Source organism: Equus przewalskii, chromosome 1, assembly GCF_037783145.1.
Source record: "Equus przewalskii isolate Varuska chromosome 1, EquPr2, whole genome shotgun sequence".
NCBI lineage: Eukaryota > Metazoa > Chordata > Mammalia > Perissodactyla > Equidae > Equus > Equus przewalskii.
In genome coordinates this window covers 36,239,132-36,260,295 of record NC_091831.1, presented here as the reverse complement: position 1 = coordinate 36,260,295, position 21,164 = coordinate 36,239,132, and the positions used below count along the sequence as shown (strand labels likewise).

The 21,164-nt window shown below is 45.1% G+C and overlaps 1 protein-coding gene and 1 long non-coding RNA gene across 2 annotated transcripts in view; one reads left to right on the top strand and one right to left on the bottom strand.

The window, feature by feature from the left end:
* The first annotated feature begins 6,884 nt into the window (after window positions 1-6,884).
* Window positions 6,885-12,825, top strand: HHEX (hematopoietically expressed homeobox). The gene is made up of 4 exons (XM_070609624.1): window positions 6,885-7,395; window positions 9,451-9,629; window positions 9,846-9,896; window positions 11,725-12,825. Exons 1-4 carry the CDS (start codon window positions 7,038-7,040, stop codon window positions 11,941-11,943), a joined length of 807 nt encoding a protein of 268 aa, XP_070465725.1. The 5' UTR covers window positions 6,885-7,037; the 3' UTR covers window positions 11,944-12,825.
* Window positions 12,826-15,952: 3,127 nt separating this feature from the next.
* LOC139081890 (uncharacterized) overlaps window positions 15,953-21,164 on the bottom strand; it is a 46,613-nt gene continuing 41,401 nt past the window's right edge. The window contains exon 3 of the long non-coding RNA XR_011537357.1: window positions 15,953-16,637. This is a non-coding gene — a long non-coding RNA (uncharacterized lncRNA). The remainder of the gene's footprint in view (window positions 16,638-21,164) is intronic.

The window sequence follows — 21,164 nt, the reverse complement described above, 5'->3', positions numbered from 1 at the left end:
TGATACAGGCATGATTATTAACCTGTTTTTTTTAGGCTAAAGTGAAAAACACAGGCTGAGAAAGAGTAAATGCTTTGCCAAGGTCCTAGGGTTAGGAAGCGTCAGAGAAAGTTCCATGCTTTTAACCAGTGGTTAACATGCTGCACATATTCATGAATGTATGCAAACAGCGTACAAAAAGCCCAGACGCTAAGCACAGAAAAGGCAAGATTTGAGTGATGTCCATGTGATAGCTGGCTCGTCACTACACCAATAACTGTCATAAGTGCAGAATCTTGAGTATTAGCTTCATTGAATTTTCCAGCTCTTGAATCTTCATGCTCTATGTGCATCTTAACTAAATTCCCTACAATAACAACAGCAGAAATCAGACAGTCTAGAGTTCATTCATTCACCAGTACGATTACAACAAAGCTCCTTGAGGCCAGGGACCTTGCCCTCTTCATCTTTATATTCCCTACAGTACAACAGACTTCAGGTAAGCTTCTAATTGAAAAACCTCCCTGTAATGAAAGATTCCCCAAATCCAGATGACGCGCATTTACTTCAAGCAATATTTACTAGAGCAATGCTCCATTATCGTAAAAAAATTAGGAGAGCACCTTGGTCTAATTCTCTTCCACCACTATTGTTGCAGTTGTATCATCATCATCGTCATATTACCATCATCATCATCATCACAGCAACTACCATTTATCAAGTGCTTACTGTATGCCAGTGATTTACATGCAACAACTCATTTAATCTTCACAGCAATACAATGAGAGAGGTTGGCCTGGTGGCGTAGTGGTTAAATTTGTATGCTCCTCTTTGGCAGCCAGGGGTTTGCTGGTTTGGATCCCAGGCATAGACCTACACACCGCTCATCAAGCCATGCTGTGGTGCATCCCACATACAAAATAGAGGAAGATAGGCAATAGATGTTAGCTGAGGGCCAATCTTCCTCACCAGAAAAAAAAGTAAAAGAAAAAAGACATTATTACAATCCCTACGCTACTTTTGAGGAAACTGGAGCTCAAAATGGTTAAGAAACTTATCAAAGCTCGCAATAAAAATGGTGGAGCTGGAATTCAAAATCACATTTGACTCCATTCATTCACCCTTTCAAAAGTATCTATTGAGCACCTATACATTCCAGACACTGTTTCAGGAACTGGGTTCAAAATTCAAAAAGTATGAAAGGGTATGCAGCATAAAGCCACTTCTCATCTCATTCTTCCCCCAGCCCACGATTGTACCACCATCCATTTCTCCTCTAAGCAATCAATGTTACCAGTTTCTTGGGACCCATAACTTCAGGTGGGAATTTCCCTTTTAGGTCAAACCTTGGCATGATCAATTTTTCCCACGCCTCCAATTATCCCAGGCTTCTTTGATGAGCTGATTTTAAATAATTCAGTATTTCAGACCCATTTCACAGCTCGGGAAAAAAAGTGCCCCTGGGAAGCCGGATTATGTTTATCCGAGATGAGGTCATTGCCAAGCAGGAGAGTGAGTTCTTCCTAGGTTGCTGCCTAAGAGTTTGGCTGCAAATCCACAAATTTGGATTATATGTCAAAATATCACTTCTGATATTATAACCCCTGTTAAAATTATTATAGGGTACATTACTGGCTTTCATCCTTTCGTCATTAAAGAAATTTACATAACAGCTTTATTGAGATATAATTCACACCACGTAATTCACCCATTTAAAGTTCTGAGTTTTTTTTTAGCATATTCATAAAGTTGGGTAACCATCACCACAATAACTTTTAGAACATTTTCATTACCTCAAAAAGAGACTCTGTACCCATCAGTGTCACCCTCCATTTACCCCCAACTTCCTTAGCCCTAGGCAACCACTAATCTACCTTCCGTCTCTACAGATTTGCCTATTCTGGACATTTTATATAAACAGCATCGTTTAATAGGCGGTCTTTTGTGTCTGGCTTCTTTCACTTAGCAAAATTTTTTCAAAGTTCATCCATCTTCTAGCATGTGTCAGTACTTTCCCTTTTATTCCTTTAAATTCCTTTTTATTACCAAATAATGTTCCATTGCTTGGATGTGCCACATTTGATTTATCCATTTATCAGTTGACGGACATTTGGGTTGTTTCCACTTTTTGGTTGTTACGAATAATTCTGCTAAGGACACTTGTGTACAAGTTTTTGTGTGGACAATGTTTTCATTTCTTGGGTATATACCCACGAGTGGAATTACTGGCTCATATGGTAACTTTATGTTTAACCTTTTCAGGAACTGCCAGGTTTTCCAAAGCAGCTGCTTCATTTTTCACTGCCACCAGCAATGTATGAGGGTTCTAAATTTCCATATCCTTACCAACATTTGTCTTCTTCTGTTTTGCTTTTTTTTTTTTTAAATTATTATAGCTATCTTAGTGGGTGTGATGTGGTATCTTATTGTGGTTTTGATTTGCATTTCCCTGATGACTAATGATGTTGAACATCTCTTCATGTACTTATTGGTCATTTGTACATCTTCTTTGGAGAAATGTCTATTCAGAGCTTTTGTCCATTTAAAAAATTGGGTTCTCTTGTGTTACTATTATTGAGTTCTCGTGACTTTTTTAATTGAGAAAATAGATATCATAAGTGAAACCTAAAGCTGCACGGTCAGTAAAAGTCACCCACATTACGGCGCTATGTAAAGTACACGGTAGCACGCAAAACGTGGACATCGCTGCAGCGACGTCACGGTGATGACTGCCCCTGTGTTCCAGAGCTCTGATCCCATTCATGACACGGACGAGACAATTCTATTTGATTGTATCAGCATTTTCCAAGTTAGTAAAGCCCTAAAACACTAATTAATTAGATTTTGTCAAATTTTAAAGAAAATTTTATTTGATATGTGATTTAATAACTGATATAGTCATTCCAGCAGTTGAAGAGAATAAAACTTTTAGTGTAAGTAAAAACAGAACCAAATCGTTATAATAAAATCCATTGATGCTTTCAAGCTATAGCTAACTTGAAGTTTTACCTCTATGTATATTTAGTTATTGAAAACAAGTTGCAAAAATTTTACCTAAGTTCCTACTAGATAAATTAGAGGTGAGAACCACCTTCTCTTCTTACAAAGTTTGGTCTCACGCACAATAGCAGTGACTAAAATAAATGGTGCCAAATTTTTGCAGACAGTCTTGTTTAATTCAGAATATAATTAAAATCTCATGTAGCTTTATTGGTTTTAGTATCCAGCAGAGAAAAAATATTGAAACTCCAAGAGATTTTGAATTAAATAGCTACAACAGTTTTGTTTTATTAGCTCTGACTGTGTGAAAAAAAATTATAAGGACAACTTTGGAAAAATCTAGTTCTTTTAGAGCCCCAAATGACTTTTAAAACAATAAAACAAACTATAAAACCTACACAAGTGATATTAAAAATTATGTAGTTCAATAAATGTGACATTCACAAATGTGGTTGTAATTTTTTTTTTAACTATAGCAAAATGAACACGGATCTGACGTTTGGATTTAGAAGAGGTAAGTGTTACACAGCTTAACAGAATTAAGTGCTTCAGTTTGCTGGGGAGGATTATGTAGCTGAGTTGAAATGTTACACATTGCAATGCTTTTAAGATCTCCATCCACCTCACAGGGTCTGTGGCTGAATCAAAGAGAAGGATGATGCTTCTTTTTCCTGTAGTAATGATTTTTTCTCTAGCATTCTAATATCTACTTTTGGAAAGTTGTACATTTAGATCTTTTTGGCTGGTGGCTGAGCCCTGCACAGCATAAACTATAAACCTACTCTTTTTGAAGATGGAGAATGAAGGCTGGCTAGTGATTTACTGTAAAGGCACTAAATGAATTGGAGTAAGCATCTCAATTTCTCATTAGGTGGAAGGGGTCGTAAAAAGTACAAAAACACAGATGAGAAGAAACATTTTGTGCAAAAATAATCATCACAGTTATCTGCTTAGTTCCCTGAGGTCCCAATCTTTGAAGACCCAAACATAACTTTTGAAGGCACGTTTGAGCTTCAGATAATAACTCTTTCTTTGTCCCCAAATCCTGCCCCTGTCCTTGGTATACAGAAGAGCACACTTTACTTTCATAGTCTCCCGGCCCCTGCCTGAATTCTCCGTCAGGCCACGTGATGAGGATTATGATCAGTGCAGAGGGCACAACATCGGACCAGACCACAGAGGGACCATCAATTTGCAACAGCCCTGCACGGATGGTGTCCAGGGGCAAGGCACTACCTGAACTCGTATGCAGACTTAATAATTAAAATAATTTTTACCTTAAAAAAATGAGACGGAGCTTTTATTTTCTAACATATAAAATCACACTTATTTTTTTAAGTTTTTACATTGAAAAACTTCAAACCTGTAGAGAAGGTGAAAGTAGTATGATGAATATCTGTATACTCTTCCCTTAAATTCACCAATGAATAAAATTCTAATTTGGTTCATCTCCCTCTTTATACAAACATGCGTGTGTGCCCATGTATATATATGTATGTATGTGTGTGTACTGAACTATTTAAAAGTAAGTTGCAGATATCATGACCCTTCACCCTTAAATACTTTAGCTTGCACCTCCCAAGAATAAGGATGTTTTACCCACAATATCAATATCACACCTAACACAATGAACATTAATTTAATAATGCCATCTAACATACAATTCATATTCAGTTTTTGCCCTATTCTCTCATAAAATGTCTTTTATAGTTTTATAGTTTGTTTTTTTTTTTAAAAATCCAGAATCCAATCAATTGGGGTGATACAATGGAACCTGCGAAAATCCACATCCCCAACCAAACTCAACAGTTTTGGTGTCCACTGATGGTTTTTTCTTGAATGAATTAGTACATTTTCTGATTCTATCAATCTTTCTACATTTGTTAGCTGGCATTCTTCCAGCTGTACCACCCACCATCCCTTTCTCTCTCTAAGTACCACTATGGACAGTAATACTACGCACTGTTATAATGCATAATGTGTTTTTGACGCTTAAATCACCCCAAATTTGGCTAGGGGAAGACCCTCCAAGGCAGTTCCTGTTTTCTTTCTGTGCTTTCTGGCACAAGATGCCTCCAGCTACTTTGTACTTTTCCCACCCCAGACCTAGAATCAGCCACTTCTTGAAGGATCTACTTATACTATGAATAGGTCACGCATCCAGAAGGTCCAGTTCTCCAAATACTCACAAAGTATACGGCACATTCTCCCTCCAGCTCCACCTCTCTCTTCACAGACGGCCAATGCTATTAATTTTTTCATGGATCCTTCCAGAGATAGCTTATATAACAGAGAAAGGCACAGCTAAATATTCCTACCCTCTCCCAATATTTTAAGTCAAAGGATAGCATATTACACTCGCTGTTTGTCTGTGCTTGTAGCTGCTGTCTGTCAGCAGATTCTGAAAGATGCCTATGACTCCAGCCCAAAAAGATTAGGAACCTTTAGGTTAAGTTCCAAATGTTTCAGATGAGAAAAGCTCAAGGAAGGTGATCTGACCAAAGCTGCACTGACAAAACTCACATGCCATTCGCTGGACTTGGCTATTTGCCCCTCTCTAGGCTTTTCGACAACTACTCATTTTTCAAACATCGCTTCTGTGTGGAGTCCTTTCCCTTCCTGAAAACCTCCCCTCCCCCAAGTAGGTGTTGTCCCCTCGTTATAAGGTTTCAGATCATGATGCACTTCTCCTTCCTAGCACATACATAAGTCACTGTATTAAAATTTGTTTCCTGTCTCCGTGAGGACAGGAACTACATCTGTCTCGTTCACTGCTGGTACACAGTAGTTGCTCAACAAAAATGTGCGGAGTGAAACTCGAACTCAGGCCGTCTGGCTTCCAGTCCACTCTTCTTCCTACTACGGTCTCACCGCGGTCGGAGAAATAGTTCCAAGACGTAAATAAAAAAATCTCCTCTGTAGAAAAAGCCGGGAAGTCTTTTCATTTCCACGATTAATGGAGGACCTTAGCAGAAACCGCTCACCGCGAGGTGTGACAACCGCAGGAGGGCGTCAATCAAGAAAGTGCCCCCTTGCCCCGCAGGCGAGTGGAGCTGCACAGAACCGAGGCCACACTGGGTAGCGTCAGGGCTTCAATAGAAAACACGTGCAAAACGGGAAAGCGGGGCTGCGCGCAGCTGCAACTCCCAGGACCCGGGACAGGGGACCTGGAGGAGTCCCCATCGGGTCTGAGATTACATGGCTTCTGCCTAGCGCCGTAGGATCCAGGTCTTCCCTTGATTCTTGCCCGAAGCGGCTTCTGCCAGCGTCCCCAGGGAAGTGGCCGAGTCTGGGGGCCCACAAATGAAATGGGCTGGAGCGGCCGGGAGTCTGGAGCACCTGAAGTCTAGTCGTCCTTACCCCACTGGGACGCAGCCCAGAGCCGTGGATCTCTCCCCTTGGAGCTGCCCCGGGAACCCAGGGCACCCTCTCTCGCTAGGAGCTCGGGGACGACCCGGGCAACAGCCAGTGCCACCGTTACTCCAGGGAGCTCGCCGGCCACGGAGGGTACTCTCAGGCCTGCGAAGGCGCGGCCCTGCAAGTGGCCTCCACGCCTGCCAGGTCCGATCCAGCTGCCCCTTGCCTGGGGCCGGCCGCCGCCCCCGGGCCCGGGCCTTGGACCAGCGCCCCGAGTGTCGGCAGAGACGCCTCCCCGCTGGGGCGAGGGCCGCTGGAGTCCGCCTCCCTGGCCGCTGCTTTCCTCGCGCCTCTTCCGACGGACGCGGCCCTGGGCTTCCTTCGAGGGCGTCCCGAGCCAGGGTGCCTGGAGCCCCGCGCGACGGCGGCGGCCCGGCCCCGGGGCGCGGGGTCCTCCGAGGCCTGGAGAGAACGCGTCCCAGGGGCGGGGAGCTCGGCCGGCGGGGGCGGGCCAAGGGTGGGGGCGGAGGCGGCTCCCGGGGCTCCGCGCCATTGGCCGCAGGGCCCGGCGGCAGGAAGGGGCCAGCGAGCGCGGCCCCACCCCGCGGCCGGCAGAGCCTATCGCCGGGAGCGCGGAGCGCGGATAAATGTAGCGCCGCGGCGCGGCCGGCAGCTCTCCGAGGGCCGGAGCGCGCGGAGCCATGCAGTACCCGCACCCCGGGCCGGCGGGCGCCGTGGGGGTGCCGCTGTACGCGCCCACGCCGCTGCTGCAGCCCGCGCACCCGACGCCCTTCTACATCGAGGACATCCTGGGCCGCGGGCCCGCCGCCCCCAGCCCCGCGCCCACGCTGCCGTCCCCCAACTCCTCCTTCACCAGCCTCGTGTCCTCCTACCGGACCCCGGTGTACGAGCCCACGCCGATCCACCCAGCCTTCTCGCACCACTCGGCCGCCGCGCTGGCCGCCGCCTACGGACCCGGCGGCTTCGGGGGCCCTCTCTACCCCTTCCCGCGGACGGTGAACGACTACACGCACGCCCTGCTCCGCCACGACCCCCTGGGTAAGGCGGCCGGGGTCATGGCGGGGCCGAGCCGGGGCGGCGGCGAGGAAGGCGCCACCCGGCAGGTGGCAGCGCCCAGGCGGCGGCGGGGGCGGAGGGGAGGCAATAGAAAGTTGCGGCAAAAGCGCTTGAAAAGCGGCTCTCGGGCGCGCGCGGGGCCAGGAGGCGCGGGCCCCGGCGGCGCGCGGCCGGCGCTGACCGCACGGTGACTCAGATTGGTTTCCCTACACCTTGCAGGCGTCGGGGCGCGCGGGCCCGGGCGAGACCTCGGGGCTGGCGGCCGAAGGCGGTCCTGGGGCGCGCGTGTCGCCCAGGGTGGGGCCTCCTTCGCTGGAGGGACGGGGAAGGGAGTGCCAAGGCGCCCGGGCCGGGCCCTGCGGGGCAGGGAGAGCTGCCGGCCCGGCGGGTTAAGGGGCTGGACCTGGTTCAACAAGCTTGTGCAGTGAAAGAGCCTGACCCTTTCCGTTCATACAGGAAATCTTGAGTTCTCGATAGGAGTAAATCTGGTTTCAGAAGCTGTTAAGTGTTTTCCTGGCTGCATGAAGCAGACCCTTCCCCCGGAGTAGTGCACGCTGCTGATTATTTTATCGACATCCTCAATACAGACAAATTCAGGAAACACTCGACTTCTGATAGCCGGGATCCGTTTTTCTGATATTGTTCATTTCCTCTGTGTGGGATGTGACTTTATGGCAGCTAAAATAACCGGTTGCTTCCTTTTTTTTTTTTTTTTTCTTTTGAGGCTGTTTTGCACCAGTCTGAAGCCTGACGTAAGCAAAATCTCGAAAAAAAAAAAACAATGCCAGCTTTCAAAGCGTTTAGGGGCAGGCCTGCAGACCCACTGAAGGACAGACGGACCGACGAGTCTTTGGAGTAGGAAGCGCAGCGCGGACTCGTTGGGCATATAGAATTTGCAGGACTTGTCCCCCTCAGTGTTGTCCCACTCAGTGCTTGGCCTAAGAAATAAGCCACCCATGATTGGCGCTCGGGGTGACCCTTGGCGCCCCCCCGCATCTGAAGCCCCCGGGTAAATAAGGAAATGGGGCTCCTGGCCTTGGACGACCAGGGTTTTAAATCGACTCCGTTATTTGTCTCTTCTGTAGGGACTCTGGAGACAAGTAACATTTTAATTAACATTTTAATGCCATCATTATTATGGTGCGGCCTCTAGGTCAGTCCTCCGCCCTCTTTCTCATCGTTAGAGAGACTTGGAGCGGATTATATTTTTGTTCTTTTTAAAACAGTTGTTGGATTGTAGTTTTGCTTCCAGCCTTCAGGGTTTGGTGGGCGGCCCGGCGTGGCACTGTCCTCCCGCTGCGGCCGGCGCGGGACCCTCCGCCGGGCCGGGCGCGGGGTGAGCGTTTTCACAGAGCGCGCCCTGGGTTTCCTTGGGTTACTGCTGGGACTGCGCAGGAGGAAGCAAAGGGTTTTTCGAGATAGACCAACAGGAAACACATTGACGGAAATGTTGCCATAGCCCACGGAGTGGCTTTAACTGGCGGCCCTCGCGGGCCGGGTGTGAAATCAGAGGAGGCCGCGGCGCCCTCGAGCCAGGATTGGAAGCTCCCCGCGCCGCCTAAGGCCGGCGCCCGGGCCCCGGGGCTCCGCGCGCAGCCAGGCTCCGCCGCCGGCCTGGATAGCGGAAAGTGCGGGTCACCAAGGGAGAGGTGGAAAAAGTTGTGTATAAATTCGAGAGCGATTTAGGTTAAAGAGGGCCCTGGTATTTTAAGCTCAGCCTATAGTGGATGTTCCTTTGGAGATCAAAAGATTTGTATGTTTGTGTCTAGCTATGGATATGATGGTTGGGGTGTGCGTGTGTGTACGCGAGTGTACAAGGGTAGTCTATGCGTATGCAGTGTAGGTGTGTGACGTCGGGTATTTCTGTGTCTCTGGGCCTGTGTGTGTATTGGTGGGAGCGTGTTGGGGTCATGTGTCGGTGGGTGTATGTGAACATGTCTGGTTGGATGTCCTCCTGCGTCCTCTCCCCCTCTTTGTTCACCCCCTGGGCCAGGGCGCTCCAGGACCTTCACTAATCCCTGCTCTTGCTGCCCGCAGGCAAACCCCTGCTCTGGAGCCCCTTCTTGCAGAGGCCTCTGCATAAAAGGAAAGGCGGCCAGGTGAGGTTCTCCAACGACCAGACCATCGAGCTGGAGAAGAAGTTCGAGACCCAGAAATACCTCTCCCCACCCGAGAGGAAGCGTCTGGCCAAGATGCTGCAGCTTAGCGAGAGACAGGTAAGCGCACCCGCGGGCCCGGAACAGGCTCCTGGGGAGGGGGTCGCGGGGCGGAAGAAAGTCGTGGAGCCACAGTGCGCCTTGGGCGCGTCGCGCCGCGCTGTCCAACACCTGGAGTGCTGGGCTGTGTGGCAGCCCGGGATCCGCTTCCCCCCTCCTCCCCAGGTCCCTGGGATTCTGGGCTTGTGGCAAGTTTTCTTTCTCTCTTTCCTGTAGGTCAAAACCTGGTTCCAGAATCGACGCGCTAAGTGGAGAAGACTAAAACAGGTATGGACATGGTTTTGTTTCTATGGAAATAAATATTTTTATCATGTTATCTCAATGCGAGGCCTGTTATAGGTTGTATGCAAAAGTCATTTGAGAGTCTATTTAACCTCTTCACCTTGATTAAAAAGGCAAATAGTCCTGCTGAAATTCAGGATGAGTTGCTCAGGCGGCAGTAATGCTAAAAGCACCTAATGCAGTTCCTATATCAATTATGCTTGGGTTTTCACACACTGGCTAGTAAAACTCCCGGCTAATTGTTTTATAAACCCCATATGTTGTTTATCTAATTAACGCAGGAAAGATAAAGTAATTGACAGTAAATGACTTAAGCAGTTATCTTTGGGAGAAAATTGTTTCTTTTATTTACACAGCCATAATAAAACCAGGCAGAGCTCAAGGGTAAATATAAGGAAATAAACACCTTTAGGTCTTGTTTGCACTGTTTTTAAAGAAGAATTAAATATCAAAGAGTTTAAAAATTATTTTTCCTCTAATGCCAGCTCATAAAATGAATATAAAAACATGTAAGAGAATATCCAAGCCTGTTTGGAAAGTAGCTTCAATTTTCTAACAGTCTTTCTTCCAATGACCTTGTTACGCAATAAGCGATAAAAAGTAAAGGGTAATTCAGTTTTTAAAGAAGCTGTATTGACTTAAAGCTAAAGATTTGTTTTTGATGTCCTAGTCTGGATATCTTCTCCAGAGTTATCTGACAATTGCTGAATTGTTCATTTGCCATTGTATATACAGTTTATAATAAATAAAATATTTTTGAAATAATAATACGAGTAGGGAAATTGGAAGCAGTGTGCGTTTCAAATTTAGTGATCATAACTTTTTCATTAAAAACAAGATGGTGTCACAGAGAACCTTTTGAAACAGAAAATAAAATTCCCATAATTTCATTATTCTAATATAATTTAAAAATTTTCAGATTCCCTTTCAGTCTGTGATCTTGCACATCTATTTGCTAAATACTTGCAAGCCTGGTGAATTTATTACTCTACTCTTACTTAAAAAAAAAACTTTAGCAGTATACCATAATATTTCTATATAGTGTTTATGTCCATTTTAGTCAGACATAGGATTAAAAGTTCACTAATGTACTTCATTCTCGGGCAAAGGCTTGACTGCAGTTTTCAAAGGACTTTTAAAATAGTGGTTCCTATGTAAGATGGGAATATTTTCTAGAGATTTCCCCCAGATTTTAAGTAAATTGTTGGTAATTTTCTCCCTTTTCAGTTGGCAACATTCTTCCAGTTCTGCATTTTTTTTCTTTTGCCGTGATTTTGTAACTTGGTACTCATATTTATGTGTATATGTTTATAAACTTACTCCAGAAAATCAATGAAAAAGCATTCGATCTAATCATTTTGAAACTTTATCCTTAATTCACTATTTAGCATTAATATTTTTTAAGTGTCTAGAAGACCCTGTTAATTGGCAAGGTTTAAATACTGAAGAATGAAGACTATATCTGTAGTGATCTGCTTTCTTTTTCCCCCTAAACTTTTAAGACTCTGGAGACCATGGGTCTGGGCTGGAGCTAAGTGTCCATTTGACATAATACATTTACAGTTATATTTGTGATTAGTTTTTCTTATCTGGCAAGAGTATAATTTTTCTCTGATAAGACAGGAACTTTACTTCTGCCAGAGTGAGAAAGAAGCACAAGTGTATATTTTCTGAATAAAAACATGATGGTTGAAAGCAACTAATAAACAAAAAGTTACAAAGATAGTAGAGGATGCAAAGACGTTTTAATTTGTCTCTCCCCTCTCCATATTTCCTGATCCTGCCAATCTCCATTTTCATCCTCTTCATCCAGGAGAACCCTCAAAGCAATAAAAAAGAAGAACTGGAAAGTTTGGACAATGCCTGCGACCAGAGGCAAGACTTGCCCAGTGAACAGAATGAAGGTGCTTTGGATAGCTCTCAATGCCCGCCCTCCCCTCGCTCCCAGGAAGACCTTGAATCAGAGATTTCAGAGGATTCCGATCAGGAAGTGGACATCGAGGGTGATAAAGGCTATTTTAATGCTGGATGATGACGGCCAACGTTGGCACGTTCAGAAAACTGGACTTGGGAATAACATTTGCTACAGAAAATCTCCATAGATGAACTGGAAAACCATATGAGAAAGGGAATCAATTTTCTGCTATTCTGGAAACCGAAAATATTTGGTGCACTGGCTAAATAACAAACTCACATTGAAAGCTGAATTTTGACTTAAAAAATAGTTTATGTACTGATTTTAGGTTGTATGATAAAGGGACGCCACTGATTAAATTCACCCCCCTTTTTAAAAAAGCAAATTGTTTTTCTATTTATAAAAAGTAATTGTGAACTTTCTTGTTAAAATTTTAAGTTATAACTTTAAAGATTTTAATAGAATCTTTTTGAATGACTTTTCTATAATCTGTATCTACATCCCACTTAGGGGAAAAGCAAAGGGGCACCCCAAATCCAGAGCTATGCCTTGGAACGGGGACCCACATTTCATGCAGCCTTGGAAAATTTTAAAAGGCAACATTCTTTTATATTACATTCTTATACTGCTGCCTTAAATCCAAACCCTTCTCGGAGCTCTTGTCTTGGGATGTGCGGGTTCTTTTTGTCCTGGAGATCAAGTTGATAATCTTACATGCTTGTTGTGCACTGTCACTTAGTACCTATTTGACCAAGGTGTTAAGTACAGTCCAATTCAAGCAGGGAAACTGACTCATCGGTGACTAAAATTAAGCACAGATGAACTAGAAGTAGCGGGTTAATTAAATGTAAGTAGATTGTAGATATTGTGTTTATCAAACAGTGTTTATAATGTGTATATATATATAATTGTTCACTGTAAAAAACATGGCCAAAATGTTTTTTTTTTTTTGAATGAGTAACTTGTCTATAAAATAAATCCGTCGGTGGGACGAACGACCTCGTCGGAACTCTCATTCTTTGATTAAAACAAACCCACAGCTTTGCTTCCAGCGCCTCGGGGCGCCTGGCGGGGTGTCTCGCTGGGGCTCCTGCAGCGGAGGCCCCGGGAGCGCGGTTCCGAGCGGCTGCCGGCGGGCTCGCACGTGGCTGGGGGATTCGGGCCTTTCCGGGCGTTTGCCGCGGGCCGGGCGTGTGCGCGTCGGGGCGGCGGGGATGGCTCCCGCCCGCGGACCCCGCGCCCGGTAGGTTCCAGCCCCGGGCGCGCCGGGCGGCGGGAAGAGCACCGTGGAGCGCGCGGCCGCCCGAGCGCCATCGATCCACCTCGGCTGGCCCGGGCCGCCGGCCTTGACCGGCGTGAGTCAACACTGCGTCAGCCCTGGGCGGCCGAGCCCGGGGCGGGGGGGCGGGGGGGTGGGGAGAGGGGGCTCGGTTTAGGGGGATGGGGGACCTGGCGGGGGGGGGGGTTGGGGGGGTTGGGGGGGTGGGTCTCACGCTTCAGCTAGTTTCAGACTAACCTGCAGAGCTTGTTGAAGCTCAATGCCGGGCCCATCCCCAGAATTTCTGATTTGGTCGGTTTGCGGTGGGAGAAGGAATCTGTACTCTAACAAGAGCTCAGGTGATGTCACAGCTGCTGGTGGGGTACCACGCTTTGAGAACCACTGTTCTAAGGTGCTCCTTGTGTGGAAGAAGCAGGTGGGGCCGGCATTCCTCTCTCACCTGCTTCCCTCCTCCTGGTGCCCAGGAGGCAGGGAGCACTGAGAGGGAGGAAGGGGGAAGAAGAGGGAAGCTGGGCCTATGAAGTGGAGGGAGCAAGACTTTGATGGTTGAGGGGAGGGAGCAGGGTCGAGGAAGAAGTATTGAGGGATGGAGGAGAATGAAGGTGCTGAGGTGTGGGTGAGTGTGGGGCTGAGGAAGGGTGGGCTGAGGTTTCTGACTGGCCCAGGTATTGCTGGCCTCATCCAGCTGCTTGCCTGGCTGAGCCATCAGCTCCCTGACATTCCAGGAAAATGATGAGAGAGACCTGTGAGGGGAGAGGTCCAGAAATCTCTCCCTCCAGCCTAGGCCTCCATGGAGGCCTCTCATTGTGGAGCTCACTGCCTCCTGGCTGAGGTCCCATGAAGGAATGTCTCTGCCTCTGTCCTGGCTGACCAGGGCTGTGGCTCCTGGAACACGGGCACTCACGCGAGGAGAGAGTGAAAAAGTCATTGCTCTTCGGGGGTTGTCACATCTTACCTGTTAGATTCCCAGAAGGCCCCTGGAATTGCCTGTGACTTTAGAGTTCTGGGAACATCAGTCCTGGGTCCTTAAGCAGAGAGGTGTGCACAGGCCTGCAAGTTTAGAGGTTTGAGGTGGAGTTTTAGTTCTCTTTAGTGGCCTCAGTTCTCTCCTCTGTAGAATGAAGGTGGTCTGGTTGATCTACATGACCCTCCCCAGCCCCCATATTCCCACCTCAGTTCAAACACTTTGTTTCCCGTATTCTCTGTGTCCCCAAGCTTGGGTCCCAAAGTAGACATCCAGTGGGAGGGTCTCCTTTCCCATCAACTTCGGGCTCCGAGCTCCCTGACCCTGCCAGACAGGTTCCATCAAGGTTTCAAAGGTCATAATCAGTCTCGTTTGGAAATGGGACTGTCTGCATAGAGCCTGGGAGAACAGAAGGCTTGTGGGCCTAATATTGAATTAGAGCAATCTTGAAATCGGTGCATGCATGTTTCATTCCTGGAGATAACCTCTGGTTAATGTTTATTCTTGAGAATAATTGTATCGTGACTATCAAGCAGAGAAACACAGGCTTTTGTATTGATTGACACTAGAAGAGTTGAGGGGTGAAATCTCGTTTTAAAGTAGACAATTCTTGAAACCAGGCTGTTTTCCAATTTAAAGCTATTCCTAACTGTCTTCAAGGGGCTTGGATTCTGAATCTAGACATGTCCTTCTGAATGGAGAGGGCGTTACATGGAGAAAGCACAGCATGCTCAGGACACAGGCTGGCAGTAACTGTTTTCTAAAGTGCCCCATTGCAGATTGCCAATGAATATTTACAAATTCTTCCTACAATCCAGGCATTTTTCATTTGTTTGCCTTTTGGCTATTTCATGTTGAAGCAGCATGTATGACCTTTACAGCACAACTCCTGTCTTGTTTTTAACTCTTTTTATCAGGAGATTCAACTCGAAAACGGTTATCATTTAGCAGAAAGACAAACAGAAAAGCACATTTTTGTAAGCAAAACGTTAATGATTGGAAGAATTGCCCTAATTTCACCATGACAGTGTGTGATTAATCCCTTGGGTCGTGTACTTATACTTTCAGTTATTCAGTTGGTTGGTCTTTGATATTCAGAACCCTTTCTAACTTAATAGGATATTGATTTTGCTGGATGATGTACTTTGACTCTTTAAACAATGTCACTTTTAGAGATGACTGGGCTGCTGTGTAGTATTTTATTTAGAGAACTATTGCATAAGGTTTCTTTTTCTTACTTTTTATAGTTTTCTCAGGGTGAAAGCTGATAAGACATCTTGTGGGAAAAGAGGAAACCATCTCCGATAGTGAAAGTACCTACTCTCTTTCAACATTTCTGACAAACTTTTTTTTTTGTGGTTTCATTGCTGTGAATATTCATTTTAGTTAACGGGGGCAGGGCAGGGATTCAAGAAAATATATTTGGGGGGGCCGGCCCCCGTGGCCGAGTGGTTAAGTTTGGGCACTCTGCTTCAGCGGCCCAGGGTTTCGCCGGTTCGAATCCTGGGCGTGGACACGGCACTGCTCATCAAGCTATGCTGAGGCAGCGTCCCACATGCCACAACTAGAAGGACCCACAACTAAAAATACACAACTATGTACCGGGGGGCTTTGGGAGAAAAAGGAAAAATAAAATCTTTAAAAAAATATATATATATATTCGGACTTGAAGGAAATGCACGTTGCTGGAGACAGGCGGCACCTACTAAAATTCCCGTTTCAGTTATACTGCCTCGTGGAACATGACAAACGCAGAAGCTCACCCTTCTGATTTTTCTTCAAAATCTAATCATCAATGATGCTTTAAATCTGTGTTTGGCAGTGATATTTATGTGACTACTGACGACAAGAGAAGGTGGAAAACTAAACAGTCACTCAGGATGCTTCTAAATGGTTAGAGTTTATCTTGCAGTAAAAATAATCAGATGTTGTACTGACATTTACTTTTCATCCCGTTTGGGTTTCATGAAATTCCAGCTGGACTCTGTATTTGTGTAATCTCATTTTGCCCCTGGATACATTTTTGGCTATTGTTGTTGAATGGAAATGAGAAGCACTTTGGGGATTTCTTCCACTCACCAAAGTATCTGAGATCCAAGGTCTGCAGAACAGCAGCTACCCCTTCAGATGTGGCTGAACCCTTTCTCAGGAATGACACCCTTGTGGATAAAAGCGGGGCTGGAAGTCAGGCAGGTGACTCCCCTACACCTCCCTTGCCGGTTGGGGGCCTTGGGAAACATGAATTCTCAGCCTCAGTTCCTAAAGAGGTGGGTGGTTCACCTGAGAGGAGGCATCAATACCTGGCACACAACAGGCGCCAAGGGTTAGCTAGAAAAGCTGGAAAGCCCCCACGGATTCCCTCCTTTTGAGGCAGCTCTTTGATTCGCAGTTGCAGGCGGGAAACCTCTTCAGTCGGATGTACACAAACCTCCCCAGACAATAGAGACGGCTGCGGGGAGGAGACCTTGGAGCTGGCGAAGGCATTTCCTGTCTGCGGAGGATCTTGACTTTGGAGCATCCGGCGGTCGCCGCGAGGTTTTCGAGGCCGCAGAAGACTTTCTCGTGTAGCTGCTTAAAAAAAAAAAAAAAAAAAAAAAAGTCGTTGCTAGTTTCAAGCGATTTTTAGATGCAAGCCAATGAGACAATTTCTCACTTAAATAAAGAAAAACTTTTAAAGCATATTTTCTAACCATTAGAATTTTTTCTAATTTGGATGGGGAGTTTGATATTATTCAAAATCTTAAATATTCGAAAATCTCGTCACTCTCCAAAGACTACCACAGGAAAGGATTAACTGTCACCCCATCTCCCCCCCCCCCGCCCCCCCCCCCCCTAGATACTTGCAGGAAGGGAAGTGCCTAATGAGTTAGTGTCTATTACACTTGTGTATGTTTTTCTTTTAGAATTTAATTATGCCCTTCATCCTTCCTTGCCTCTCCACTTCTTTTTATTCATTCCCTTTCTCCTTTCCCCCCTCCTTCTCAGGGTTCCTCTTCCTCGTTCAGTTTATTTCCCCTTTAAGAGTAGAAAATGACCAATCCTTATTCTTTAGATGTCACAATGCGGGCCAAGATTTTCTTCAAATATAGAGAAATTTTCAGCTTTCAGGTGGAAATCCTGTTTGAGGGAGATGTTGCTCCAGTCCTAATACACTGCGCCCATCCCTCCAAGGACGCTTCTTTAGTTCTGCTTTTTTTTTTTTGGACCAGGCTAAGCAATAATCGTGATAATGATAATAGAGGAGTAATAATACTTGTTTCCCCAGGGGGCACGCACTTGTTGCACTGGGGTGTAGTGGGGCTGACCAAGAGATGCTGCAAAGAGGATGCCATGGCAGAACTTTCCAGCGGCTCCCAATGCAGAGAAAAGGAAATGAAATGCTGTTCCAGGGAGAGAGATGATGGTGTTCACAGACCTGGGAGTGAAAGCGGGCAGGGACTACGGATGACTAGACTCTTCAGAGGTTTTTGGGTTCCAGCATTTTGGAGAAGGGATTATGGGCGATCCTCTCTCCCTCCAGTCATGCAGAGCTCTCTGCGTTGGTGTCTGCTGTTTCCTCTACCTGGCACTCTCGTCCCGTCCCCTTGGCTGGCTCCCTCACCTCCCGCAGGCTTGGCCTTCCCTAGCCATCCCACTTAAAATCCCAACCCTCTCTTCCCTATTCCCCTCCCACAATTTACTTTCTCTATTTCCCTTATAACCATGGGATGTAATATTTTTTGCTTATTTATTTATTATTTATCTCTCATTGAAATGTTAATGCCACGAGGGCAGGGATTTTTGTCTGTCTTGTGTATTGCTAAATATCTCCAGCCTGACACAATAATAGGGGCTCGATAAGTAGGTGTCGAATGAACATATACTGAGCACTTATGATGTACTAAACGTTATGTAAGTCCTTCACTACTTTCTATCATTTAATTCTCACAAAAATCCTGTAACGTGGATACTGTTATGGACCTCGTTTTCCAGATAAGGAAACATGGAGAAGGTTAGCCCAAGGCCTCAGGTACTATACCGGTCAATGTTGCAATGTGAACTTTCTCATTTACTGTTGTACCCTTCAGAAAGTGTCAAGCCAGGTCTCGCTCTAGCTGTCAGAAGAGAGCTGAGGGTTTTTGTTCATTTTATGTAATCTTTTTTGCCTTAATTCAAGTCTAGTAGTAAATCTGGAAGGGATTACAATACAATACGTATAGGGGATATGCAATTTCTGTATATGTAGCACATTATTCTATTACACAAAGAAACTAATAAACTGACTGGAGCACCATTTCCAGTTTTCTGAGGAAATGAGCATATAAAATACACTTTATATCTCTCAAAGTGTTAAAAAAAAAAAAGTCTGCTTCTGGTCCATGTGATTTGGTGTTCCCATTATATAATCTGTTTAGTATCGTTATATTTCTTCTTCATCTGACCCCTTGACGCATGTTCCACAAGGGCCTCTGAACATATAGCAGCGCAGTGGCTTACCCTGGAGTCCCCGGCATCTAGCACTGTGTTTGGCATGCAGCCAGCTTTTAATAAATACTGTACTGCAGAATGAAAGTGAAAACCATATGCCCTCCCCAGCAGAGAGGAGAGACATTTCCCTCCCTCTCCAGCCTTGCACTCTCATTAAAGTTCCTACTTCTTGGCCCCCAGAAACACAGCTTCCCTGGATGGCCTCAGGAGCCCAGCAGAAAGCACAGGAAGGGCAGCACATGCAGGAGAGAGAGAGTCTTGGCTGGGCTTGGGCATGGGTGGGGGGAGGACATGGTTAGGTCTGTTGAAGCCTGAGCAACCACTGAAAGAAGATGTTCTCCCCGCTCTCTTTACCCACATGAATTTTAAGAGGAAGTGCTTCTGTGGGTTTATATTGGCCATCTTTCCCTTCAGATTTGGTTGTTTCATTCAATTTCCAATTCACACTTCTCAATTTCGACTAAGAGTTTTGTTTAAAGTATACCTAGTTTACTGAAAAATGACGCTGTTGAGAGTAGCCTGTTATTACTGCTATTTGTATCAGCATCATCCGTTTAGCAAATGGAAGCAGGAAACCCAAATGTTTTTAAATGATTTCTTTAAGTATTTCACGAATTGCAAAGAAGTAAATGTAGAAGGAACATAAAATGTGTTTGTTTCACACCCTGGTTCAAAGTTTTAGCTCTCCTTAGCTGCTTATGGAATTTGCATTACTACAGACTTTCCATTAATTGTAAATTAGACCAGACTAATTTAATAAATGTTTAAAAAATGGCCCCTGAGTGCAGGTTCGGACGTCCAGAGGAAGTGGTTTCTTAGACACCTGCCTCCCATCTATTGACTCGATGGTATGTAGGGGGAAGGGAGCGAGATACTTATGATGATGTATGATGCTGTTGGTTAGCTAATTGAAGGTAAAGTTTTTAGCTTCACAATGCAATTACCTGATCTCATTAAGGTCTTTAAAATCACCCAAATACCATTTTGCCTGAAGCACCTGCCCTTGTTTAGGTGTTATTTCAGGCATTGAGAAAAACACAATGCTAATGGTAACCAGGGAATTTAAGCCTGCAATTTTTGGAATATATTGTTCTGAATCTTAGCCATTATTCTGTATTATCCGTCCTGTCTGAACATGGGATACTAAAATATATTTTCATTTGTATGGTGTTTTACTTTTCCAAAAGTTTTTTAAAGAATCATGTTTACAAAATGTGTTTTTTCACAGATGGCTTTTTTAAATAGATGTTGTTGATTTTACTTTTGTTTTGATTTTTAAGCAAACTTCTTATTGAACTTACCTACAAAAATGTTCACAAAATGAATGCAGTGTGTAACTGGAATCTGTATGCTGACACAGAGGTACTGGGTCCCAAGAAGCCCCCTTAATGCCCCCTCTGGGTCACTGTCCCCACTGCCGCCCCAAGGGATGCCGCTATCCTGATTCCAAACAGCATTGATTCCTATCCTGATTTTTGAACTTTATATAAATAGAATCATGCATATGTCCTGTTTTGTCGCTGACTTCTTTAGTTTACTTTTTTGTTGGTAAAATTCATCCATGTTGTTGTGTGACATGTGTTCATTCCAATTGCTGTGTAGTAGTTGATTGTATGAATTTTCCTGCTACTTTAAATAATCCACCTGAACGTAAAAACTCGGGCAGAAAGACCTGGGACATCGTTAAGAAACAAATGTGGCAACCCTTTGCCCATCAGGAGGGCTGGGAATATTAGTAACTATGCTACTATCTATTTTTTCCATTCAGGGGCGTTAAATTTTTTTAAAAAATTCTTCTAAAGGCAACTTTCAAAGATTAATTTGTGTTGTTACACATAGTTGTTCATGATAAGAAAGTTAAGTAAGGAGTCAAAGAGAGCAAAAAAGAACCTCAAATTTATTTTAATTCTGGACATAAGATCTCTCTGTAGTTATAGTAGTTTTATGCAATAATTTTAGGAATTTAGTTTGCATCCTCCTCCACTTTTACGTTCCTGATACTTTGCAGTTTATAATATGAAGGTGCTATGAAAAGATGGCCTGGTTTTGACCCCTGGATTTGCTAAGTAGCGGTGTGACTTTGAACATGTCACGTAACCTCTCTGAGTCTGTTTCTTCATCGTACAGTGAGGGCCTTGGCCCAGTGGTGTAGTGGGTAAGTTGGAGTGCTCTTCTTCAGTGGCCTGGGGTTCGCAGGTTCGGATCCCTGTCACAGGTTTGGATCCCTAGCACAGACCTACACACCGCTTGACAAGCCACGCTGTGGCAGGTGTCTCACATATAAAATAGAGGAAGGTGGGCACAGATGCTAGCTCAGGGCCAGTCTTCTTCTTCTTCAGAACAACGAGAGCCTTGGACTGGGTCATCTTTGGTGTTGCATTTAACACTAAGATGCTACATTTTTCTGATCTATATCTTTCTAAAGAACACATTAATGTCCTAAATTAGGGAAAGTGCCCAGAAATGCCTTGGAATCTTCATAGACCTTTTCTACCATCATCTAAGAGTAGTTTTTATTCAACTTCGTTTCCTGTTTTTATTGCTAGAGTTATGACAGTTTGTTTGCTACTATCTACCTTGTAGATAAGGGCTATTTCAGTTGCATAAGGATTAAATAGGCTTGAGTGG

Excerpts from the sequence above, each read along its gene's own strand:
- HHEX (XM_070609624.1), top strand. The coding sequence starts at position 7,038 with ATGCAGTACCCGCACCCCGGGCCGGCGGGCGCCGTGGGGGTGCCGCTG. Across the intron at positions 9,630-9,845 it reads TGCAGCTTAGCGAGAGACAG|GTCAAAACCTGGTTCCAGAA; the intron begins GTAAGCGCACCC and ends TCTTTCCTGTAG. Across the intron at positions 9,897-11,724 it reads AGTGGAGAAGACTAAAACAG|GAGAACCCTCAAAGCAATAA; the intron begins GTATGGACATGG and ends CTCTTCATCCAG.